The sequence below is a fragment of the Pongo abelii genome, chromosome 1, assembly GCF_028885655.2.
Source record: "Pongo abelii isolate AG06213 chromosome 1, NHGRI_mPonAbe1-v2.0_pri, whole genome shotgun sequence".
Lineage (NCBI taxonomy): Eukaryota > Metazoa > Chordata > Mammalia > Primates > Hominidae > Pongo > Pongo abelii.
The window spans coordinates 64510254-64536954 of NC_071985.2; the positions used below are offsets into that span (position 1 = coordinate 64510254).

Here is a 26701-nt window from a genome sequence, read left to right on the forward strand (position 1 = left end):
CCTACTTTAGTGGAAGTAAGTATGGACGTTTCAAGATTTTTCCCTAGGCTTCTTGTGACTTTTATGACACTACCATTTTCTTGTTTTGGCTCTTAAGACACCATTAATATACCCTAACAATATTTTCAAGTGCCAAAAGGAAGGAAGAGAAAGAAATTTAGAACAGTAGCACTGATTGCAAGGGATGAAAGAAATATACGACAGAAGAGTCAGTCACTTAGGGTACAGGAGAAACTAGCAGACTGGAGGAGGCAGGCAAAGCATTGCTTTTTTGCCAAGTCACAAATTGGCAACAGTTTTTCATTAGGCAAATGACACCCAGAAAATGCAGACAGTTGACCAAAAATAATGTAATGTGGCATAGAAGTTTTAAAATGTAAATAAGATTCTAACTTAAATTAAGACTGACTGGTAAACTGAACTGCTAAGTAGTAGTATTGAATAAAAGCAGCTTATCATAATTAGCATGGTTAATAAATAAGAGAGATGATTAATATCTGAGGAGAAATGGAGCATGTTCATACGCCTAGAAAATGCTTTTGTGTTTGCAGTGGTTTTCCGGCTTTAGTAGGGGTACAAGATGCTATGGTGTTTGTCAGAATGTAGGTTTCCAGGCCACTTTCCTAGAGACTAGACTTACCAATTTTAGGACAGGGTTTCTCAATCTTGGCACGACTGACATTTCAGGTGGAATCATTTTTTGCTGTGGGACAGTGTCCTGTGCTTTGTAGGATGTTCAGCAGCATTCCAGGTCCACTAGATACTTGCAGCACGTCTCCCCCAGTCATGTTTCCAGGGATTGCCAAATATTCCCCGGGGGGAAAACCACTCTCTTCCTTTGAAAATCATTAGTCTAGGGTAAAGCCTAAGTGAGAGGTGACAGCGTGCTGGCAGTCCTCGCAGCCCTCGCTCGCTCTCAGTGCCTCCTCTGCCTTGGCTCCCACTTTGGCGGCACTTGAGGAGCCCCTTCAGCCCGCCGCTGCACTGTGAGAGCCCCTTTCTGGGCTGGCCGAGGCCGGAGCCGGCTCCCTCAGCTTGCTGGGAGGTGTGGAGGGAGAGACGTAGGCGGGAACTCGGGCTGCCCATGGCGCTTGAGGGCCAGCGCGAGTTCCGGGTGGACGTGGGCTCTGCTGGCCCCGCACTGGGAGCAGCCAGCCGCCCCGCCGTCCCTGCCGGCCCTGGGCAGTGAGGGGCTTAGCACCTGGGCCAGCAGCTGCTGTGCTTGACTTTTCGCTGGGCCTTAGCTGCCTCCCGTCGGGGCAGGGCTGGGGAACTGCAGCCCGCCATGCCTGAGCCTCCCCCGCCCAACGGTGGACTCCTGCGCGGCCCACCACCAGCACCGCCCCCTGCTCCAGGGCGCCCAGTCCCATCGACCACCCAAGGGCTGAGGAGTGCCGGTGCACGACGCAGGACTGGCAAGCAGCTCCACCTGCGCCCCTGTGCGGGATCCACTGGGTGAAGCCAGCTGGGCTCCTGAGTCTGGTGGGGACTTGGAGAATCTTTATGTCTAGCTAAGGGATTGTAAATACACCAATGGGCACTCTGTATCTAGCTCAAGGTTTGTAAATATACCAATCAGCACCCTGTGTCTAGCTCAGGGTTTGTGAATGCACCAATCGACACTCTGTATCTCCCTACTCTGGTGGGGACTTGGAGAACCTTTGTGTGGACACTGTATCTAGCTAATCTAGTGGGGACGTGGAGAACTTTTGTGTCTAGCTCAGGGATTGTAAATGCACCAATCAGTACCCTGTCAAAATGGACCAATCAGCTCTCTGTAAAATGGACCAATTGGCTCTCTATAAAATGGACCAATCAGCAGGATGTGGGTTGGGCCAGATAGGAGAATAAAAGCAGGCTGCCCAGCCAGCGGTGGCAACCCGCTCAGGTCCCCTTCCACACTGTGGAGTTTTTGTTCTTTCACTCATTGCAATAAATCTTGCTGCTGCTCACTCTTTGAGTCCACACTGCCTTTATGAGCTGTAACACTCACCGCTAAGGTCTGCAGCTTCACTGAAGCCAATGAGACTACGAACCCACCAGAAGGAAGAAACTCGGAACATATCCGAACGTCAGAAGAAACAAACTCCAGACACGCTGCCTTTAAGAACTGTAACACTCTCCGCTAGGGTCCATGGCTTCATTCTTGAAGTCAGTGAGACCAAGAACCCACCAATTCCGGACACATAAGGACCTGCATTTCTAGGAAGAATACACAGGTGTTTTCAATGGATGTGTTCAGTGGACCACACTTAAGAAATGAACTAAGGTTTTATGAGTTGAGCTGTGTTCCCTCAACATATGTATGTTAAAGTCCTAACCCCCAGTATCTCAAAATATGACCTTATTTGGAAACAGAGTAGTTGCAGATTTAGTTAAAATGATGTCATACTGGAGTAGGGTGGGCCCCTAATCCAATTAACCCTGGTGTCCATATAAAAAGGGGAAATTTGAACAACGGATACCCAGGCAGGGAGAACATCATGTGAAAACTGGAGTTATGTTGACAAGCCAAGAAACTACCAGAAGTTAGGAGAGTGGCCTAGAGCCTTCAGAGGGAATAGGGCCCTGACAATACCTTGATCTCAGACTTCTAGCCTTCAGAACTGTAAGACAAATTTCTGGAGGGTTTTTGTTTTTGTTTTTTTAGAGATATGGTCTTACTCTGTTGCCTGAATGCAGTTGCACGATCTTAGCTCACTGCAGTCTTGAACTCTTGGGCTCAAGTGATCCTCTCCCCACCACCAGTAGCTGGGCTTATAGGTGCGAGCCATCATGCTTGACAACTTTCTGTTGTTTAAGCCATTCAGTCTGTTATGGCAGCCCTAGCAAACTAATACATCAAGAATAAACAAAACACAAGTCAGTTAAGGATGGAGACATCTGAAGCAGGATCAGGGTGAACAAAGAAAAGATGGCAGATTGACACCAATTCCCGATTATCTTTCTCAGGACCTGACACAAAATAGGTACTCAAGAAATTCATAATTTTTATTTTTATTAAGCACTCTCCAAATAAATCTTACCTTAGTAGTCACCCCCACCCCCTTATGCCTGGTAGATATGTTCCAAGACACTCAGTGGATGCCTGAAACCTCAGATAGTATCGAACTCTAAATGCACTATGTTTTTTCCTATACATACATACCTATGATAAAGTTTCACTTATAAATTAGGCACAGTAAGATATTAACAACAATAATAATAAAATAGAACAGGCTGGGCGCCGTGGCTCATGCTTGTAATCCCAGCACTTCGGGAGGCCGAGGTGGGCAGATCACCTGGGGTCAGGAGTTCGAGACCAGCCTGGCCAACAGGGCGAAACCCTACCTCTACTAAAAATACAAAAATTAGCCAGGCGTGGTGGCGGGCACCTGTAATCCCAGCTACTCGGGAGGCTGAGGCAGAAGAATCGCTTGAAACCTGGAGGCGGAGGTTGCAGTGAACTGAGATTGTGCCATTATAGCCCTGGCTGGGAGACAAGAAGCTCTGTCTCAAAAAATAATAATAATAAAATAAAATAGAACAATTTTAAGAGTGTACTGTAATAAAAGTTATGTATGGTCTCCCTCTCAAAGCATCTTAGTGTACTGAACTCACCCTTCTCCTTCTTGTGATGTGAGATGATAAAATACCTACATGATGAGATGAAGTGAGGTGAATGACATAAGTACTGTGACATAAATAGCAAATTCCAGAAATAAACGATTCATAAGTTTTAAATTGTGCACCATTCTGAGGAGCACAGTCTGCTCTGTCCCTGCCCAGATTGCCATTAGCCAGTTGCTGTCTGGGTTGTCAGACTGTTGCAGTGTGACAGTGCTTGTGTTCATATAACTATCATTTTATATAATAATACCCCCCAAATGCAAGAGTAGTGATGTAATATTTTTGGGCCATGGTTGACAAAATCTTGGAAAGTGAAACCAAGGATAAGGGGGACTGCTATATTAAGAGGAAAATCTTACAACATAATGTGTTACTTTAAGAGGCTGAAATTAACCATCAGTTTCCCTGAAAGGCATAAATGGAATGCATAAGTTATGCCATTATTCATAGAGAAGGTAATAAGTAAATTTGAAATTCCATACAAAGCAAAAATACAATGAGTGTGGGCACACTGTAGCTTTAAGAAAAGTGTTGACTGTTTCAGGTCACAAAGACACTATTTAGAGTATAGCAAGTGTGACCATGTGTCCAACAGACCACGCAGTCATGTGCCTACCCAGAGTGGGCAATTCATACTCTCCCACTGGAAGGATGAAATCCATTGTATTGAAAGAGCTTAAAAGGTACGTACCCTGATAGTTTCATTTGTAAGAAAAGTAAACATTGCTGTCAGTTATTATCAGCAAGACAAAACAAGAGCACAGTGTCAAATGTCAGTCTTTTTCTCCTTAAGAAAGATATAAAAAATCACACGAATAGACACCTTAGTTCTTGTTTCCTCCTACAATTGAATTGTCCGGGGGCGGGGTGGGGGGAGCGGGCGGGCCGAGAGAGACATACAAGAAATCTGTGAGAAAAAACGGGGCGGGGGAATAAGTCTCCTTGCCTCAAGATTTTAGAAAAAAAGTTGTAAACCTTCTATTGCAGATGAAGTCTCCCACAATTTATTTTTCCTGCTTCCATAAGCATAAATAGTTAATGATAAAAATGGTAAGAAGCATTGACAAAGAGCTCCTAGAATGTCTACAAATTAAGGTGAGTGATCAAACGCAAGGTTAGGCCTAGACAGCTTAAGTGTCCTCCACAAATCAGGATAAGCGTTAACAGGACATTAACCTGGAAGCCTTTACCAAACTCTAATTTGGATATAATTTTACCTCACTAAATCCCTCACCTTCAATCAAAACACCTTTCCCGCGTGCCCTTCAGAGTCCACGAAGTTGCTGCCAGATCCCAGGTTAAATCACGTTTCGCTTTCACAGATCTCCCTCCTGGGCAAGGTGGTGGGGTGGATAATGAAGTTTGGCACCTGGTCTAAAGGGCCCCAAGAGGTTAGGATAGGAACTACCACTTCTCAGGTATGTTTTCTTTTTCCGGAAGACGGCAAGACCAGTAGAGAACTGACTCAGCGTCTCCAACACGAGGACAGCTGCACGCAGACAAAACAGACCCGGGTGGTGAAAAGTGGAAGTAAACTGGTGTTTGTGGCACCACTGATAGTATTATACCTTCTCTCCAATATTTTTTTCCCCAAGTGACTCAATCTTCTCACCCAAACCAGGCCAAATGAGGGGTTAGTTGTTCGACTTCCTCTCAGAGTGCCTCTCTTCTTCCTCACACTCTCCACGCCTCCTCTCCGCACACGCCACTTCCCCCCCGACCCTTAAGTTAAGGACTCATGCCCAACTAGATCCTAATGTCCACGGTGAGCAGCTCCAGTCTAGGGGGGGTTGCCTAGAAGTAGGTCTGACGCCGAGCAATCTAATCTCCCACGTCTGATCTCGCAGGCTATTGTGCCTCGAGGGGAAGTCAGAACAGGTGAGGGCGGCTGGAGGGAACCAGTTCCGGGACAGGCAACGCACAGGGCGAAAGTGAGGGTGCGGGGCAAGGAACGGAGGGAGGGACAAAGGCGCGATGAGGAAGGAGGGCGCCCCCCGAGCGCCGCCTATCTCCTCAGGATCACCTTGCGCTGACCTAGTTACACTGAGAAGGAAGGAACCCCAGTAGACCAGGGAGGAGGGCGGCGCGGGATGTGGGCGGGGCCGCGGGCGGGGCGGGGCTTAGAGTGGGATCTTTATGGGGCTCGCCTGTGATTTGCAGATGGATTCGAGACGGAAGCTGGCTGGGAGGTGTCGGCGGCGGCAGCGCACGTGGTGACGTGCGAGGGGGTGCGGCGCGAGCGGTCGGCGGCGGCGGAGGCAGTGTCTCCCGGTCGCGCGTGGAGGTCGGTCGCTCAGAGCTACTGGGCGCAGTTTCTCCGCCTGCTGCTTCGGCGCGGCTGTGTCGGCGAGCGAGCGAGTTCCCGCGAGTTCTCGGTGGCGCTCCCCGCTCATCTCAGTCTCCACGGACTGGCCCCTCGTCCTTCTACTTGACCGCTCCCCTCTTCCGCCGCCTTCTGGCGCTTTCCGTTGGGCCGATTCCCGCCCGCTTCCTCCTGCTTCCCATCGAAGCTCTAGAGATGAATGTTTCCATCTCTTCAGAGATGAACCAGGTAATACGCGCTGGTTCTACGAACGACAGATGAGGGAGAGGGCGCGGCTAGAATCCGAGAAGAGGGGATGGCGCCGGCGGATGGGAAGAGGGTGGGAGGCGCGGAAGCGGTGTCCTCATCAGGGTAGGCAGCCCCAAGCGGCCGCCGCCGCCGCCCTCTGGGACGTGAAGCCCGCGCCGCGCTGGGCCCGCGCTCCAGCGCTGCCATGGTTGCCAAGTTGCGTTGGCGGCCGAGAGCGGGCGCTGGTCGCCTCGGAGAGCGCGGAGGCTCGAGCCCCTTTGCTACACTGGCGCGGGTGAGGCAGGCTGGGAGGAACAAGAGTTTTTTGTTCGAAGGGTTTTGGGGGGCCTGGGTTAGGGCGCCGCGGGGCGGGGATGACCCGCCGGAAGGAGGGCGCGGGACTCCCCGTTCTTGCTGTCAGGAACGGACGCCTCGCCTTGGGTTTGCCTGGGGTTTGGGATTCTCTTCTGGAAGAGCTCCTGGGACTCGGCTCGTGTGGGCGGGCAGCCAGCCCCGGGCCTGGAGTAGGGTGGCACGGAGTCCCCGATTGCCGTGGGCCGCGGGGTCCTTTGTTCCCGCTCCACGTTGCCCGCTTTTCTTGCCAAGCGCGGGGAGAAGGGGGCGGGAGGAGGGAGGGAGCGGTTGCCCTGACGTGTCGGTACTGAGTGACTGCGGGGCTGGCCAATCCCGGGCGGGGGTGTGCGGGCGCTGGGGGCCTCGCCTCGCAGCCTGCGGAGTGGGCGCCGGCCTGGCTGCGCGAGGAGGAAGGCCTGGGACGCTTTTTCTTTTTTATGAAAGAAATCAGTGGCAAGATTTGCTCTTTTTCCGTCCCTCCACGCTTTTGGTTAAGTGTCTCTGATTATAAGCTCTTGATAATAGGAAGGTATCAGGCTGAGGGTTGAACCTAGGGTAACTTGAACCACTACTTGAGAACTACATTTACTTTTCCCCCCAATACGTAGTGGACATATCTATTGGTTTGAGACAGCTGACATTTCGAGGAGAAATCAGATGTCCAAAAGGGCGCATTTTTGTTTCTTAATGTCTGTTGCAGTGATGGAGCGTTAGAACACCTTGGCGTCAAGCTATTCGTTGAGTGTCTCGTGATCTTCTGTCTACTAATAGATGACAACTCTGGAAGCCTAGTACCACTCTTAACAGATGCATAAGTACAGCATGGACTAGACTGCCACAGGCCATGCTTTCTTTGAATAATTCTAGCACCAGTGATTGATTTAGGAAAAACAAAATACTGATGATTACTTTTAGGCTAAGGCCTGCTGACACTTCTGTCTTAAAGATACTGAAAGAGTAGTTGTATTTGTTAAGTCTGGAAGTGAGGTAAACATGGACTTTAGAATTGGATTGAGACTAGTGTCATTTAATGCCAGCTGGCAGGCTACTTATCAAGTTTATAATTTGGTAGCCAGAGGTAAACGGAACTTGAGCCACTGACCAAAGAGAGCCCTGGAATGGTTTTCCTCTGTGTTTTCCTAATAGATGAAATCTCTAGTTAACTAATAGATACTAATTTCTATAACCATTGTCTTAATTTGTAGTTGATTTTCTAACTTTCCCCCCAAGACGAAACATTTCAGGTTTTAGTCTTAGTTTTAAATTAGTGTCTTTTTGGCTACTTGCTTTTGGAAGGTGGGATTTTGTTTTTCTTGCTTGAAGGATTTGTTAGATGGTAATTAAATGTAGTTTTGCAAATACGTTTTTAAATATAAATGTTTTCCTGTTAAGGAAGTATCTTAATAATTGATATTAAGATGAAGTAACTCTAAGTAAGTCATTTCATCCACTTTTTAGCAGTGCGATTGTATAGTCAAATCCTGCAAGTAGGAATTATTAAAGGTTGGGGGTCTTCCCACCATGTTATGTGCATGTGCTAGTGTGTGTGTAAATTGAAGTATTGTGAGTAAGAGATTGATTTCTGGGTTTTTGTTAAAACAACAGAAAATACATACTTGTAAACTACAAGTTGTATATCTTGTAAATGTTTCTGAACCTATACTTAACATCATACTATTATATTTTTGTTATTAACATGCAGATACCTCAGCATTTAGAACGTCTCAAACCAAATTCTTCCTTCCTTCCCTTCTCCATGTAGCAAACTATAAACGACTTTGTGTTATGCTTTTTGGTAATTTTTAATAAGGATGCCACATATCTTAATTTTGATAATTGATGTTAATAAGGGTGCCACATATCTAAGATAAAATATCTTAAGTCCTCACTGCCTTAAAGGAGCATGGGTGTACAGAATCTTAACTGCCCTGTTTCCATGCTTTACTCATTCCTCTAGACCATCCCCCACATTTCTTCTAGGATGCCCTATGCTTCCTTGTTTAAATCCTTCACCTACTTTCCATGCTTAGCATTGTTTAAACCTTGGAATTAGGTTCTCTTACTTCCTCGCCCACTATTACTATATGCATCCTGCAAATCTATAATCTATTGAAACTGAAATAGCTGCGGTTTCTGGAATATATTTGCTATCATACCTTTTTTCCTTTCTGCTCAAGCTATTTCACAGCTTGTTTTATCTTTCTGACTGGCCTGTGAAGTGTTCAAGGCTAGAGAACTGAGTTAACTTCTATTGTGTTATGATATGAGCATTCCATTTCAGTTTGTGCCTTCCATATGTTTGGTGCTACATATGTTTGTGTTGTAGTGAAAGAATTACAAAACTATGAGCATGGATGGAATGAATGAGTTCAGTGAGTTTTCATATACATGGATGGTGATGGTGGTTTTAGAGGTTACATTGGAAAGCTGTAACTTCTGGTTTTAAAAAGATCTGTTGATTTACTTTGTATTATAAAGTCTTTCCTTTAAAAATGCAGTTGATGGCTACTTGGTGGGAGGTGACTGCCCTCAAACGATTGCCTTTTGTTTTATCTTGGTCTTACTGAAGGCCAGAGAAAAATTGTAGCAGAGGCCATATTGTGCCTACCTTTTTAACAACTCTTTGATAAGACCTGTTGAATTGTATTTCACTTAAACTAATCTTTCCGGGCTGTGAACTTCTGGGTGTTATTAAAGCAGTTTAATTACTCATTTATGAGTCTTCGGTATCCCTTGCAGTGGCCATAGAAGTATGCTGAATTTATCTCAATATATTGTATTTGATCCTAGTTTTAATTTTAAATGTGTAAGAATAGTGACTTAGGTGTAGATTTAGTTGAAAGTGTATTTTAAATACCAAACAATTCTATGTTTTATATTCTTATATGACTCTGGGATGTCTGGACTTTTGGTTTGGATTTTCAAAGAAAACAATTTTCCCCATTTTTTAATTCCACTAGTTATCGTGCTTGAGTTTTATAGACCAAATAAGATCTCCTGTCAATTTGGGGAGTAGTTTAAAACTCTTGATTTGCCCTAGCTCATTTTAATGAAAGTAAATAGGAACTTTCAAAAACATGGTTTTACAGACAGGAATTGATCTGATCCCCTCCAAACTTGAGGTGGGCGGGAAGTAGGTATATAGTGTATGAGGACAATAATTGAATAAAATAAGTTTGCATTAACTTAAATGTTATCTAGATTTGGGCTGGCTTTTAAAATCAAGTCGCTTTGTACTCTGATCAGTAGATATTAAAGAGATGAGGTTCATATTATGACCTTGATGTACTAAAAATCAGGTACTGTCATGGAATTAGAGTAAAAAATAAATAAAAATCAAGCACTAAATACAGGATTCATTTTACTGCAAAACTCATAATAATATTGTACAAATTTGTCTAGTGCAAATTGCCCCCAAAATTCTCCAGTGTTTTCTCCAAGGGCTGCAGTAATTTTAACCATTTTTTTCCAAAATAAATTTTAGGTAGAACATTCAACTTGTCAAATATAGTAAGTGGATACCATTTTTATTTTTTGTTAGATCAAGTTTACAAGTAAAAAATGAATAAAACTGGTCAAATTTAAAATAGTACCTTCATATTATAATGTTTTTGGCTTTTCAGAGGATGCATTTTAATATAACAATTTGCATGGGGACTCCTTCCTCTTACTCTTATTTTAAGAGCAGCTTATGAAACTGAAGTTAGGGGTTGCCAACTATGCCTGTGAGTTGACCATGCCAGTATAAATCGTATATATATGAAAATTTTCTTAGTTTGAGCCGGCTCTTGGCTGAAAGTGTTTGAAGGTTTCTTTAGGATACTGTGTTCTCTCTGTATACAAAGAATTATGTATATTTGGAAAACATTTGTTAGAACTAGTTTCTTAGAGAAAAGCCAAATTAACCTAGATAAAAGGTAGAGCAGAGGAAATTAATATTACCTAATGCTGTGATATAGTTTTGATGCAAGGGTAAGCATTCACAACAATCCCAACCCGAATTGGCATTATTGGGTTTCCTTGAAATGAAACCTGTTACAGAGAAACCTGTTAGGACGCATGTTGAACTAAACATAGTAGGTTTGTTGAATTAGAACTGGACCAGCCTGCAGTGGAGTCCTGTGGTAAGTGATTATTCACTTTGATGTAATTGTTAGATTTAGAATTGTTGTATTGATGTATAAGGCAGATAATCTTAAGATATCCATAAAAATGAATATATTTGCACATATTTCAGGTAAGTTATTCCTTAGTTCTGGTTTCCAGAATTAATAGTGGTGTAATAGCAGTTCAGGTGATTAAAAAATAAGTTCCATCTGAATTTGACACTAGTAGTTGATGATGTGAAAACAAGGGAGGGAGAATAGGTAGGAGGACTGATTACCTTGAAGATTAGGTTTCAACCAGAATGATTCCATTGGTAGTTTATTACTGTGTATGAGAATGATCATACAAAGCACAGGCATCAGTATTTTCCCTTCTGTTTAGTTTATTCCAACAAATTACTCATCTTTATGTTCAAGTTTTTAGGCTAGTCCTGGTAGAGAGGAGATGGGATGGATACAAAAGATGAACAAGACAGAAGGTTTGCCCATGAGTCAAGGAAGATAAACAAGTATATATAAATACAGCATGAAATAGACCAGCTGGAAGATCATAAATACCTCTCAGATAGGGTTCTAAATGTGGAGGATGAGGAGAAACTGCTTCCCAACTGGGAGCATTTGGCAGAGGCTCTATGGCTGTAAGATGTCCTCTGGCAGAGGTTGGGTTAAGGGCCTTCCAGGTAGAGAGAAGAACTTGAACAAAGTTAACAGAGTCTGGGAAGTGCAGAGTTCATTTTGAGGAACAGTAACATAGTATATATGCTTGGGAATAATGCCTAAGGTTGCTTGCTGGCTCAAAACAGATCGTATGTTTGCATATTAGTTGGAAATTAATAGTAAAGAATATTAGAATTAAACAGTATTGACATTTGTTTTGTAGTCTTGTGCTTTTATACCTCTCATAAACATAGGTCATTAGCCCCTGCCCTTTGGGAAAGGACTTTTTTTTTTAATCACTTGGGTTGTTGCAAGTTAAATGAAAAATGTTTATGTGGAATTGCATTTGTGTTCTTTTTTTATGTAATGGGACTATTTTTGCCATTTATCTCAAATCTCTTGAAGATCAGGACTTGTTTTACATGATCTGCTCTACCTAGATCAATGACAGTCTTTGATCATTCTGAATATCTAACTTAAATCTATCATTGTTATAGATTATGATGCATCATTATCACAGAAGAAATTCGTGTCTATAGCTTTTAAGGACTTGATTACATCATTTTCAAGCCTGATAGTCTTGGAATCACCATTAGAGCTTAAGACACACCTGCCTTCATTTCAACCACCTGTCTTCATACCCTGACGAAGTGCACCTTTTAACACTCCTTTGTCCTTGGATTACTTAAGAGTTCCCAGAAATACATTTGCCACCAACAGAGTAGGTAAGTGAATGTTCTCTGCCTAGTCCAGTATTAAGACACATTGTTTTTCTGAAGACGGTATGTCGAGTACAGTAAACCTTTCATACTCTTTTTTTAAAGGCAGAGAAGTCAGTAATCATTTGAGTATAAAAGACATTTTCGTATTTTTCTTTTCTATATTTTGACTTTAAGTAAATCAGTTACTTCAAATTAAAATTTCTTACTGCCTTTTTTTTTCCTTAAAGAGATAAGGTCTCACTCTGTTGCCCAGGCTGGAGTGCAGTGGTGGGATCATAGCTCATTGCAGCCTGGAACTCCTGGGCTCAAGTGCTTCTCCTGCCTCAGCCTTCCTAGTAACTGGGACTACAGGTGTGCGCCACCACCATGACTGCCTAATTTTTACATTTTTTGTAGAGACAGGATTTCACTATGTTTCCCAGACTGGTCTCAAACTCCTGGCCTCAAGCAGTCTTCTTGCCTTGGCCTCCCTATTACTGTTCTTTATTTTATTTTATTTTTTAAGATGGAGTCTCTCTGTTGCCCAGGCTGGAGTACAGTGGCACAATCTTGGCTGACTGCAACCTTTGCCTCCCAAGCGATTCTCCTGCCTCAGCCCCCACAAGTAGCTGGGATTACAGGCGCCCGCCACCACACCTGGCTAAATTTTGTATTTTTAGTAGAGATAGGGTTTCACCATGTTGGCCAGGCTGGTCTTGAACTCCTGACCTCAAATGATCCACCTGTCTTGGCCTCCCAAAGTGCTGGGATTACAGGTGTAAGCCATAGCGCCCGGCCTATCACTGTTTTTAATTATGCATTTTGTGTAGTCATTAGTCAGTTGTTTATAAGTAATGGTAAAATGCAAAAAAGTTTTAAGTTCCCATTTATATTTATGTAATCTGATGAAATAAGTGATTTAGAATATATGAAAGAAAGGAACAGAATATAAGTTCATCTTTTTAAATCACTATATATGTTTCAAAACATTTATAAAAATCATTTCGTAGATACAGTGACAAGACTAATCAGACTTTTTAAGTTTGTGTATTAGGCAAGGGAGGAAGAAATTAGGCAATTTTCTGCATATAAATCTTGATTATATATAATTTTGAAGACTAGAAGCAAATTGGGGGCCCTTTCAGGCAATTGAAAAAGGCTAGGATTAGGATAAATAACAGTTTTTCTCATTTGTGGGTAAAGGAATGACAGGAGCCCAAATCCAAGGAAACCTATATGTACTGGCTATTTCACCCTTTCAGGCTTTTAGGTTACTTGTTATATGGGTTTGGGCAGGATGGAGTTTCATTTCCTTCCCTTCAGAATGAATTTGCTTAATAGGCATGGGAACCCAGCCAAAATTGTTGAGATAGCTACTACTGTTTGAATCCTTTAAAAGTCTTATGACCAAAGTATTAGGGAACAAAGACTTGGACCATTCAACACAGGTGTTGTTTCAGCTAAGTTTTTGTGTGATGAAATTTTTATGTGTTGTTTATAGGATGGAATTTGAGAATAAAGAGACTGTATTACTCTTCAGCATTATATTTTTAAAACCATCAGTTGCAAGTAAAATAACTCAGCTTTCTTTTCATCATCTAGCCAAATTTATAAGGAAAAATGATTCCCAATGGATATTTGATGTTTGAGGATGAAAATTTTATTGAGTCTTCTGTTGCCAAATTAAATGCCCTGAGGAAAAGTGGCCAGTTCTGTGATGTTCGACTTCAGGTATTTAAAACTTAATTCAAAATTTATAGAATTTTTTTATTACTAAAAGCCATAAGTTCTTAGATTTGCTTATTTTCTTTTTCATAGGCATTTAATGAAATGATTTTTTAAAAGAATACTGAGAAATGTAAGATAAAGGAATCTGATATAGTAATTAGCTAGAGAAGCACATAATCCACAATACTTATAATTATAATTCTTCATAATTTCAGGTCTGTGGCCATGAAATGTTAGCACACAGAGCAGTGCTAGCTTGCTGCAGTCCCTATTTATTTGAAATCTTTAATAGTGATAGTGATCCTCATGGAATTTCTCATGTTAAATTTGATGATCTCAATCCAGAAGCTGTTGAAGTCTTGTTGAATTATGCCTACACTGCTCAGTAAGTACATTTGAAGTAAACCATATAATTAGGGAATATCTTCAGAAAATTCCAAGTCTTGCTACATATATTTAAATTAAGTGTGTTTTAAGGCTTTGGTATCATAAATAACTTTTTTTTTAAACAGGTTGAAAGCAGATAAGGAATTGGTAAAAGATGTTTATTCTGCAGCAAAAAAGCTGAAGATGGATCGAGTAAAGCAGGTAGAGTATCAGAAGTAAATAAAATCATTTATGGAGTCTTATTTTGTGTGATCGCAATGCTGAATTTGTCATAAAACATCTTGTTAGTTTCAAGGACTTGAACATGTCCCTTTTTTCCCTCAGAGTAGTCAATATGTTATTTTAACTGTTTGGCTATAATAATGTAGCAAGATCACACTTCTCAGATAATTTGGGCTAAAGTCTTACCCTTTCAGCAGTCTTCTCTGGTAGGGTGGCTATGTCAGCCTTTGATAGCATGAATTAAAATTAATGTTTTTCTTAAGAGTTAATCACATAACTTATGTCCTCAATTCTGTGTTCTCCTAAACTTCCTGTGCTCTCTAAAAGTATTCCTTCTAGAATTTAATGCCAGTAAAAAGTACTTTTGGAAAACGCATTTAATCCCCTAATGCATGGGGGTCAGTAAACTTAAGACCTACTGGCCAGCTGCCTATTTTTATAAAGTTTTATTCGAACACAGCCATGTGTGTTCATTTACATATGGTCTAGGCTGCTTTCCAGCTACAGTGACGGAATTGAGCAGTTGTGACAAACAGAATGGCCTACAAGCCTAAAATGCTTTTACTATCTGGCCCTTTAAGAAAAAGTTTGATTTGCTAGCCCTTCTTCTAATACCACTCCTTTGTTCAAAAATCCTTCCTTGATTTACAGCACATATCCCTGCATTTAGTATTCTAGATTTTCCCTTATATAGTTGCTGTCTTTCCAAAACTATTTCCTAGTTATCTTTTCTCCAACCAAATTCAATTGTTTGCAGCATCTTCTCTACTTCTGTCTGCATTCAACATCAACATCATCTCTCCTGTAGAGCCCAGTTCAGATACTGCGTGTCATGAAGCCTTACCAAATTCTACTTGAAAATACTTATGTGAACTTACATAGCATTTCAATTTGTTGCACCTCTCCTTAAACTAAAACTTACATATCTGTATGGCATAATTTGATGTTTATCATTTGTATATGTGTTATTACCACTATTACATTTGTTGTATTAAGACAGTGATTTTTGATTCTTTGTATCTTCACATAGTGTTTACCACACTGAACATTAAATATTTGTTGAATAAAAGATATGTAAGTGTTGGCACTCATATATTTCTTTTCCAAGGTTTGTGGTGATTATTTACTATCTAGAATGGATGTTACCAGCTGCATCTCTTACCGAAATTTTGCAAGTTGTATGGGAGACTCCCGTTTGTTGAATAAGGTTGATGCTTATATTCAGGAGCATTTGTTACAAATTTCGGAAGAGGAGGAGTTTCTTAAGCTTCCAAGGCTAAAGGTAAGGAGTAAAGTCTATAAACGGATGTATACTATCTAGTTCCAGGCATGGAATCTTGGTCTGTGTTTCAAGCAAGTGAGTAATCATTATGAAATAATACATTGAAATTATATTGTTATTCTTAGCAGCGTAATGGGTTTCTCCCTACCAGTTTGTTTACTTTGTTTTTGATTACTGGTTCCTTAAAAATTAGAGTAAATGTATGGAATGAATTGTGCATCTGTGACAACTTTATTATGAAATTGAGAATTAAGCTGAGAACTAGGAGCCCAACACTGATCCATGTCATTGTTTTTCCCAATTCTAGTTGGAGGTAATGCTTGAAGATAATGTTTGCTTGCCCAGCAATGGCAAATTGTATACAAAGGTAATCAACTGGGTGCAGCGTAGCATCTGGGAGAATGGAGACAGTCTGGAAGAGCTGATGGAAGAGGTTAGTTTTAAAGTAAATGGGATTCAACCATTTTTAAAAATTATTTTGCTATAACATGAAGGATTCCCTTTCACTTTTATTTTATAACCATGACCCTAAAGAATTTAAATTTTGCTATAGGTACCCCTAAGCTGAGAAACAGGGGGGGTGTCCAGGTGAGCTGAATGAACTGTTCAGTTTGGTCTTCTGCTTTTCTTTTTTTATTTCTTTGCTTATTATGTGCTGTTAACTTTCTTTAAAGTAGCATGTAATTTGCTTTAGAAATGGGAAGTGGTACTGAAATTTTCTGTAGATTCTTAATTTTTCTTCACAGGTTTTTGCTTTAAATTTGACAAGTAGGTAAAAGCTTCTAATGGTTGTTCCTCCCCATTGATTTATCTCCCCATAGGTTTATTAACAAAACTAGGATACCCAAGACTGAAGAAACAAGAAGAAACCTCAAGTGTATTGACACGTAAAGAAGCAGCAGTCCTGCCCCAGTTCTCCTAAGAAAAATCCGCTGTGGGCAGAGAACGATGATGATTTAATGGTGTTTACTCCTTTACAGGATTCTTGTCTTTAAAGCTGTGTGTTTTTCAATGGTGTTGTTCATACATATAGTCACTCACTTAACTTGGGCTACTTTTAAAAAAAATACACAAGATAAAATTGATGGAGAAATGGTGGGAATTGAAAACACGCAGGTGGAGCAGTGGAGTAACCTTGAGTTTCTCTCTCCACTTAAACCTTTCAGAGTTCCTTTATGAGGGCTTACCAAATCTGTTAGGCCTGCAGAAACACTGTCATCATTATATTCTAAAAGGGCTAACAGATTATCTTTAAATTCTATGATTCCCACTTGAAAGTCAGATGCATTTGCTATGTATTTGCATCTGTCTCAATGGAGATGACTCTACAGCTTGCTTGAATTTTTGCATTTGTTTTTTCTTTGTTTTTCTTGACATTGCTTACAGGAAGGAAATATGTTTATGCAAACCAGACCACTTATCTGCAAAGGTGTAAACTATATTCAGTATTTTATTGTAAATATGTATATTCTTTAAGAGTATATATTGTACTAGTGCTTTTTTTCTTACTGTTGTATGATATAAGCTATGAAAAAAATGAAGATTTCTTTCAAGCCAATCAAGCCAACGACTCTTCAGCCAGTATTGGAAGATTTTGTATTTGATTTTGGTTTTTTGTTTTTGTTTTTTTTAATTTTTACCACCATGACATGTATTTTTCTTTACCTCCGGATCCTGCCAGAGTAATATGTCAAGAAGCTCAAGAAGCACACTGGAGGTTACCTTGAGGCGTTTGTGTAATCTGCATACTAGTGGAGTAGCCATGGTGACCGTAGCCACATGGGTGTTCTGTTGCTGTTTTGCAGGTTCAAACCTTGTACTACTCAGCTGATCACAAGCTGCTTGATGGGAACCTACTAGATGGACAGGCTGAGGTGTTTGGCAGTGATGATGACCACATTCAGTTTGTGCAGGTACACATTGCACAGTCTGAGGTAACCTCAGGTTAAAATTTGACTAGAGAATTTGATAGCATACTTAAATTTTCCTTTAATAAAGGAAAGTGGACCAATTTCATTGGTATAACTGGACAGAAACATTTTTGGGAGAAAACAAGCATATCTTAGAGTTAGTAATTTTGCCACATGAAAAGATATTAACAAATTAGGAAACCCTATTGAAATTTTTTTCTCATAAAGCAGGAATTACAAATAGTAAAGGCCAATAAGATGGAACAATATAGAAATTATTTGGGAAGATTATGAAAAGCAGTTGTTTGTGTCAGGCATGACTGATAGTTTTTTTAAAAAAGGGGCAGGGGGACTTAAATTGTTGATGGCTATGAAAGAAATTTTGGATGTTACCTTAACTACTGAGCTGTCTTACTGGAAATTAGAAATGGTATAGTTAAGATGGACTATACAATGTAATAAGTTTAAAAGTGGTGGATCATATGTTAAAACCTGATCTAGATGTTTCTTTAACCAAAATGAATTAAAATATAGTAGAGTTCCACTGTGCTGATTGAGTTACTTTGCCTTTTATAAAATCCAATTTCATTTTTCCCGTATGAGTAAACACATAATTATTCAGACACATTATCAACAATTACTAGAGAACAAACTTCTCAGGTATAAATTTTTTAAGTTTATGGACAAATACAGAAAAGTACACAAGTCATAATTACCACATAGTGAACCTACCAGTGTAAACACTACCCAAGTCAAGAAGAGGTTTCTAGCATCCTGGCAGCCTTTCTCTTGCCTCCTCCCAATAGTGATCCCAAAGGAAACCATTATCCTACCTTCTGACACATTAAATTAGTTTGGCTATGCTTGAAAAAATTTATATAAATGGTCATATAGTATATATTTTTATTTGGCCTTTAGCTCAAATTATGTTTTTTGGGGACAAGCTATAAAGCAGTCAACTCAACCCAGACTAAGGAATGCTTTTCTTTAAAAATCAGAGGGTAAGTGGTAGACTTAGTAGTAGCCTATATGGTTACAAATTATCAGGTGTTAGCTCTCTCTGGTGTCCTGTGGCAACAGTGAGTGAATATCTTTATTTTCTAAAAGTTTTGGAATTTGAATTAGTTGAGAACCTATGTTTGTGCATTTTGAATATATTGAGGATATTTTCCCCCTTAACTCTAAACATTTTGAGTTAACATTTTAAAAGTATGTTTTCAACATGCAGAGGTTGAGTGCCCAATAAGTGGCAGGCCATAAGTTCGATATGGCAACACAAAAATGTGTAAGAGACAGTTTCTGCTTGTAGGACCTTCTAAGAGTGGGCAAAACAATACAGGCTTATAAGAGGTAGCCACGAAAGGCCTAAAGGAGAGGACACAATGAGACAGGAGAGAAGCCAGGGATATTTCACACGAGGTAACTTTTGAGCAGTGTTAGGATTTAGAGGAGTCTGCATAGCAGATAAAGGGAGAGGTGTTAGATAGCAAAGAGTATCTGCAAGGATGATACTCTTGGAATTGCAGGTCATAAGACTGGGAAAGTAGGTAAATGCTCCCTGAATGGGGCCAATACTTTATCCTATAGGCAGTGGGAAGCCTTAGGTAAGAATACAGTGATATGAAAGTTTTGCATTCACAACTTCAGTAATAGTGAAAAACTGGGGAACAGTCTATTAGGTGGCAGTCTTTGGGCTGGGATATCCCAACTGATTTCTGGTTTTATTTTCTAAAATTGTTGCCTTGGACCCTTCCTATTTTTATAACCAGACACAGAAAATCAATAAAAGTTTGAGCCCAGTTTATAGACTATTGCCAGCAGTAGTTCAGGTTTTAAAAAAATGATGAGGGCTTAATCTAGGGGCATGAAGGAGATAGGATGGATTTTTTATTTATGTCTATAAATAGACATTTATATTTACAAAGGTTGACTTAGCAGGCCTTAGTGATTGCTTAGCAAGATTAGGGAAAAGGAAGAATTTGAGAATAAGTGGGATTCTGACATGTGTGACTCATTAGAATGTGATGCCATGAATAGAGATCATGAAAAGGATGAGAGGGACACATGTTAGACTTCAGGAATAGAAAAAGGAGGTTGAGAAGAAGCCTTAGAAAGACGGTTAGAAAAGTTAGAGGACAATAAGAATTGTGTTGTAAAAGCTACCTAAGGTAGGAGAAGAAAGTTTGAAGGAGGACTAAACTGTACACTGTCAAGTTCTCTGGGAGGTCATGTAAAATAAGGTTTAGGGATATATTCTTTACATATAAAGGATTTAACCAGCATTTCTATATTAGGCTTGTTATTAGGCATTGCTTTTGGCCTTTCTCTTTCACAGTCATTTTCTCTTAATTATAGTTTGTACATTAGAACAGTTTTTTTACCTCAATACAGCCTCAATGTAAGCATCATCCATTTGTGATATTTGGATCCCTTCTTCCCATAGGTTGGGATGAGGTTTTATGTACCTTGTAATTCATAATAATAGGTAAGGTTAGATAAGTCTAACCTTATTTTTTATTCTTAATATTCATAGTATAAAAGTGATATGAACAGATGCATTCACAACTTTAGTAACAGTGGAAAACAGCCTGTCATAGTGTAAATCTGTTTTATACTATGACATAACTTGTCATAGTATAAAAAGGGTGGGGTTTATCTTCATAATTCCTAATCTTTATTTTAGTTGTATTGCCTTGAGCAATGCATATCTTCTTGAGTTTCAATATTTTTATCTATAAAATGGGTAGATAATATCACCCTCACTGGACTAAAAGAGATGATGTAAATAAAGTACCTAGTAATACCTAGGTACATAGTAAACATCTAAGTGGAATTTAATGATAACCATTGATAATGATACATTCCCTGCCTTTTCTCAAAATAGCCTACATATGTTGTAACCACACTCAGGCCTAACTTTTGATATAGCTTTTTCTTATAGCTTCAAGTAGCTAGCAAAATTTTTTTCTCAATTACTTGTTATATGGCTTTTTGCTTCCACTAGCAACAGAAATTTCCATTAGAAATTTTACCTATCCATGTTTTCTGGCCATCTGGACCAGCACAAGTGGGATGAGCAAACTAGGCCAGGTGCTGAAGGTGCTACCTGTTCATTTGGCAGTTCCTCTCAGAGTAGCCTTTACTCTTCCCAATTCCATATGATCATATCCTTTGGAAGTGGCAAAGGCTAAAGTAATTGGAAGAAAGCCATCAAGGAAAACTCATACATGAGAACACATATGTAAAGTAGTTCTCTTACAATCATTTGGAAATTGGGAGCTTTGTTCATTTCGCCCTCTTTAGTGTTCCTGTATATTCTACTTTTGTGAATATTTGGTTGTTTTTAGTAATGTTTCATTTCTGATTACTATTTTCTTGTTTTTTGATGTAATTTTGTCTAGAAAACCACTCTATAATACCTATAAGTTAATCCTAAAGAAATATTCTTTAAGTGTTTCTTGTAATTGCCACTTTTTTCCTATCAAGTACTTTCAGAGAAACTGGATGAATCTATATCTGCTTACGTTTTGTTGGCATTGTATGAAGGATACCTGTACATATGATTTAGTTAGGTTTGACAATTTCATGAAAACAGTGGGTTAAATGTATTCTCTGTTAATTCATACTATTTTAAATTTATAACATTCTTTTAGAAGATTCTATACTTAATATAAAAGTAATTATAGATTGGTTTTTTCTTCTGCTGAGGTCTTGATTTGCAACATGTTTTTCAAATTGTTAAAATTGAGCTTTTTCTTACCTAGGCTAATTGTGTAGGTGTAGTTGTCTCATCATTGAGTGGAGATGGAAGTATGCCAGTAATTTGTGTCATTTGGAAAGTGTTGGCTTGAGTTAAAGTTAGTGTCCTATAAATGTCATATATAGGTGAAGGATACTCAGTGTTGTGGAATAGCTCAGGAACAAAGGTACATCAGATGTGGTCTTTGGCTAGGTTTCTGTAGCTACCTTTTGATTTTGCAGAAAAAGCCACCACGTGAGAATGGCCATAAGCAGATAAGTAGCAGTTCAACTGGATGTCTCTCTTCTCCAAATGCTACAGTACAAAGCCCTAAGCATGAGTGGAAAATCGTTGCTTCAGAAAAGACTTCAAGTAAGTATATGACACTTGCCAGATTGTTTTCAGCTTACCTATTTTTAAGGAGTGTTGCCAATTTAATACCTCTTAAATTGACTACTCGAGGAAAAAACTCAGAAGCAATTAAATTTGGAAAACGAGAGCAGATTGTTCCAGTCTGGGATGTGGAGACTGAAGTCCAATTCAGGATCATATACACAAACCAAAAGTAATAATTACATCTTAAACATGGAACTCTTGTGCTTACAGATAACACTTACTTGTGCCTGGCTGTGCTGGATGGTATATTCTGTGTCATTTTTCTTCATGGGAGAAACAGCCCACAGAGCTCACCAACAAGTACTCCAAAACTAAGTAAGAGTTTAAGCTTTGAGATGCAACAAGATGAGCTAATCGAAAAGCCCATGTCTCCTATGCAGTACGCACGATCTGGTCTGGGAACAGCAGAGATGAATGGCAAACTCATAGCTGCAGGTAAGAACAGAAGCATTCAACTGGCTAAGCACATAGATGGGCATTTTTGTGACATGCAAACTTTCAAAGAGAGGGTTTAATATGCCATCTTTCGCGGCAATCCAATAAGACAGGGAAATAACAATACTATTGAATATGGCTAACCTTCAGTTCAATGTCTGTGTCTAATTTTTAAAAAAAATTATGTCGTGGCTAAATTTTTCTAATATTCAAGCCGAGACTAAGCAGTTTACTTATACTGATAATGTTATTTTTCAGCTATTACAAGCACTTAGTTAAAAGATCAACTAAGGCATCCTTAAAAAGTTTTAATACTTATTGTGCAGATTTCTTAAACTTACAGGACTGGAAACCGTGGTCCAGTTTAATATTTTAAACATAAATCTTTATGGTTTTATTTTTTACCAGGTGGCTATAACAGAGAGGAATGTCTTCGAACAGTCGAATGCTATGATCCACATACAGATCACTGGTCCTTTCTTGCTCCCATGAGAACACCAAGAGCCCGATTTCAAATGGCTGTACTCATGGTAAGCGCATTATATTGCAGGAGCAACCCCTATTTAGCTTTTTCCTCGTAACTTCAGGATGTTAGAAATTCTCATCTCTCACTTTTGGCATAGGGCCAGCTCTATGTGGTAGGTGGATCGAATGGCCACTCAGATGACCTGAGTTGTGGAGAGATGTATGACTCAAACATAGATGACTGGATTCCTGTTCCAGAATTGAGAACTAACCGTTGTAATGCAGGTAATAATCGTTTTCTCCTGAGATATCCAGTATTTAAATATGATAATTAAATTATCGATATGTAACTTTATTTTATACTTACATAGGAGTGTGTGCTCTGAATGGAAAATTATACATCGTTGGAGGCTCTGATCCATATGGTCAAAAAGGACTGAAAAATTGTGATGTATTTGATCCTGTAACAAAGTTGTGGACAAGTTGTGCTCCTCTTAACATTCGTAAGTTGATTTTTTTTCCTTTTTTTTAAAAAGACCTTCAAAATCAACAGTATGTGTAGTATATACACTTAGAGTCTGGGAGATGTAGCAATAATCTTGACTTGACTTTTCTTATAGGGAGACACCAGTCTGCGGTCTGTGAGCTTGGTGGTTATTTGTACATAATCGGAGGTGCAGAATCTTGGAATTGTCTGAACACAGTAGAACGATACAATCTTGAAAATAATACCTGGACTTTAATTGCACCCATGAATGTGGCTAGGCGAGGAGCTGGAGTGGCTGTTCTTAATGGTGAGTGTTGGGATTTGGAGAGGTGAAGAGTAGATAGTGGCAAGACTTTGTTCTAAAACTCTGAGAGAAAAGGCCAGTGATGACTATAGTTGTACAGTTAAGAATTCAGAAGCAGTCATCTCTTTTGATGCAATGGAGATTAGGGTGATTTGTCCTTTAGAAATGTATTTTCTAATCAAAGACTTATAATACTTGATATATAACTTAATTCGCCAGTCTTTTGATGGGTGCACTGAGTGAATTTCCAAGTCATTTTCTTCTATAAAACATCCATAATGCATCATCTTGAATTTTGAGTTTCCCCTTCTTTACAGCCAGAATTTAAAGAATCTGATCTGCAGAACAAATGCAAATCCCTAGTCTTTTCCAACTGTCTACTCCATACCTAATTGGAAATATATCCTTTAGACTATTTTAACAAGTTCCCAAAGTATTAAACTTTTTAAATGTAGACATAGCTTTCTTTCCACCTCCATTTTATTGACTTTTAATGTCTAATTATATAATCATAATTTAAAAGTTAGCATTGTTTTTGGTACCAGGCTGAACCTTAGCAGGCTTATGGCTCAACTGGTGAAGGCTTAAGTGTAGACACAGCCTGTTGGCCTACAGCCTTGTCAGCGTGCTTTACAGATAACATAGAATGCAAGCTGGTTAAGTGATGGTCAAATGAAAAAACAATGAATTTGAGAATCAGTAATAAAATTTTTTCTAAGCTACAGAGTATTTATTGCTAACATTTTATCTATTTGAAAATAATCATAACTCTGTTTCCAGAAGAAATTTCTGTACCACAATCATTCTATTTTTTTAATTGAGACATGGTCTTACTGTGTTGCCCAGGCTGGTCTCGAACCCCTGGGCTCATGCAGTCCTCCCACCTCAGGCTCCCATAGTATTGGGATTATAGGTATGAGCCACCGCACCTGGCCCCAAAATCATTTTATACAGTTGGAAAGCCCTAAAATATTTTTCTGCTTTCTTATAATCTCTTCTGAGTCTTAATTCTGTACATTGGGCTGATATAAAGTCCAGTGCACGGAACTATTCTGGTTTGCTACTTAGTAGCTGCATCTGTAGGATAATTGTCCAGCTTCTTCCTGCTGCTTCTTCTCTGAAATAATAATAGTAACTACCACAGAGTTGGTGAAAATTGTGCTTAGATGCTGCTACTGCTTCCTCTCCCTCCCCCTTTTAAGTTGCCTAAGTTCCACGTGGGAATGGTTTTTTTATTGATTTGATTCCCAGCTCTTAGAGAGTATTTGTCATATTAGTAGGCATTTAATAAATTCTTTTTGACAAAATGAACAGGCATTTCTATTTTAAAAACCACTGATTTTTAAGCAAAAGACAGATTTAGGGGAGTTTTACCTTATTATATTTTAGTCTCTGGATTTACCCCATCTCATTTCTCTTTTAGGAAAACTGTTTGTATGTGGTGGCTTTGATGGTTCTCATGCCATCAGTTGTGTGGAAATGTATGATCCAACTAGAAATGAATGGAAGATGATGGGAAATATGACTTCACCAAGGAGCAATGCTGGGATTGCAACTGTAGGGAACACCATTTATGCAGTGGGAGGATTCGATGGCAATGAATTTCTGAATACGGTGGAAGTCTATAACCTTGAGTCAAATGAATGGAGCCCCTATACAAAGATTTTCCAGTTTTAACAAATTTAAGACCCTCTCAAACTAACAGGCTTAGTGATGTAATTATGGTTAGTAGAGGTACACTTGTGAATAAAGAGGGTGGGTGGGTATAGATGTTGCATACAGCAACACAAAGCTTTTGCATATTGCATATTATTAAACATGCTGTACATACTTTTTGTGTTTATTTGGAAAGGAATGCAAAGATGAAGGTCTGTTTTGTGTACTTTTAAGACTTTGGTTATTTTACTTTTTGGAAAAGAATAAACCAAGAATTGATTGGGCACATCATTTCAAGAAGTCCCCTCTCCTCCACATTTGTTTTGCCAATTTGCACATTAAATGACTCTTCCCTCAAATGTGTATTATGGGGTAAAAGGGGTAGGGTTTAAAGATGTAGACAGTTGGGTTTTTTAAGGGCCCTTTTTCAATAACTGGAACACTCTATAACAAAGGATACTTATTTAAATAGATGACATTGACTATTTTTGTTTTTATTAAAAGGAAGCTTACATGCCTACCAATATTTAATCTTTTATGATTGCCTTTTTATAACTTTTTATATTCTCAGCAGAGTGCTTTACCAATTGAAGTAAAATGTGGCAGGTTGGAGTTATTGAAGCAGAGTAGCAGTCTTCAAGTTTGCAGAGTAGGGATCTGTCTTTTAAACTCTGAGTGCAAACTTCAGAGCTCTTGCCTTGGCTGCAGTTTTTTTCCTTCAAGAATGCAGTACTAACATTTATTTGAGTGGAGTTACTGAACAGTAACATAGCTGTGATTTTTGGTATTTGAAACACTGGTTTTAAATATTTTGACTTGTTGAGGGTATGTTTTATATAGCAAGACATTATATAGCAGTAAAAAATGGTGTTTTATCTCCTATATAATTCCTGTTTTTATTATTAACAAAACAGTCCTAAATAGCAGCCCTCAATTGTGAAAAAAATTACTTTAAACTACATTAGGTTGTGAATGCAGGTTTTATCAGAACTATGTTTTTGTTCAGTTTATCTGTTCATATGGATAAATATTGGTTGGGATGACTTGGTGTCTAATGTGTAGTGCTACACACCTAACTTACGATGCCAAAATAGCATGTCCTAATGCTTGCTGCTGATGCAAACACATTAAAGGTACTTTGTAGGAAATCCTTGCACCATGGGATTAATATCCAATTGCTGCTTGTACACTCATTCATTACTAAAAGTTTTAAGAAATTTTTTTTTCCAGTAATGAGCTTAAGAAATTTGTGGAAAATAACTCACCTGGTATCTTATATCTGAAATAAGGAATGATATAAGGTTTTTTTTTCTCACAGAAGATGAAGCACACAGGAACCTAATGGGCCAACTGGGATGAGATGACTATTCTGAGATGACTATTCAGTGGCTAACTTGGGTTAGGAAGAAAATAATTAGGTATTTTCTCCAAATGTTCACTGGTAGTCTGCCACTTTATTTCTCATCTGTTACACAAAGAACCACCAGGAAAGGAAATCAGTTTGGTTGGTAACTCTGTAATTCCTAACTATCACTGGTTTGGTTCTGGACTAAAACTACATTGACAGATTGAATTTGCCTAATATGATGACTGTTTTTAATATGGATCTGTATGTGTTCTATTCAGCACAAGGAAATAAAATTTTAGTTGAGGATTCAGCACTAAAATCCTTGAGATCACTTCTCATTTCATAAGTGACATGCTTAATGCAA

The 26701-nt window shown here is 39.4% G+C and overlaps 1 protein-coding gene across 2 annotated transcripts; it reads left to right on the top strand.

The window, feature by feature from the left end:
• Window positions 1–3007: 3007 nt before the first annotated feature.
• Window positions 3008–26656, top strand: IVNS1ABP (influenza virus NS1A binding protein). Of its 2 annotated transcripts, XM_002809693.3 has the most exons (16): window positions 4200–4292; window positions 4597–6160; window positions 11775–12002; window positions 13581–13709; window positions 13922–14091; window positions 14219–14294; window positions 15424–15597; window positions 15905–16030; window positions 17403–17510; window positions 21489–21618; window positions 21853–22077; window positions 22486–22607; window positions 22701–22827; window positions 22914–23045; window positions 23163–23336; window positions 24757–26656. In XM_002809693.3, exons 4-16 carry the CDS (start codon window positions 13599–13601, stop codon window positions 25008–25010), a joined length of 1929 nt encoding a protein of 642 aa, XP_002809739.2. In that variant the 5' UTR covers window positions 4200–4292; window positions 4597–6160; window positions 11775–12002; window positions 13581–13598; the 3' UTR covers window positions 25011–26656. The 2 variants fall into 2 exon arrangements, with proteins under 2 accessions (XP_063572842.1, XP_002809739.2); XM_063716772.1 differs by having other exon boundaries at window positions 3008–6160.
• The last annotated feature ends 45 nt before the right edge of the window (window positions 26657–26701 follow it).

Coding starts and splice junctions, on each gene's coding strand:
- IVNS1ABP (XM_063716772.1), top strand. CDS start 13,599: ATGATTCCCAATGGATATTTGATGTTTGAGGATGAAAATTTTATTGAG. Junction 14,092..14,218: donor AATTATGCCTACACTGCTCA/GTAAGTACATTT, acceptor TTTTTTAAACAG/GTTGAAAGCAGATAAGGAAT. Junction 22,608..22,700: donor TTCAAATGGCTGTACTCATG/GTAAGCGCATTA, acceptor CTTTTGGCATAG/GGCCAGCTCTATGTGGTAGG.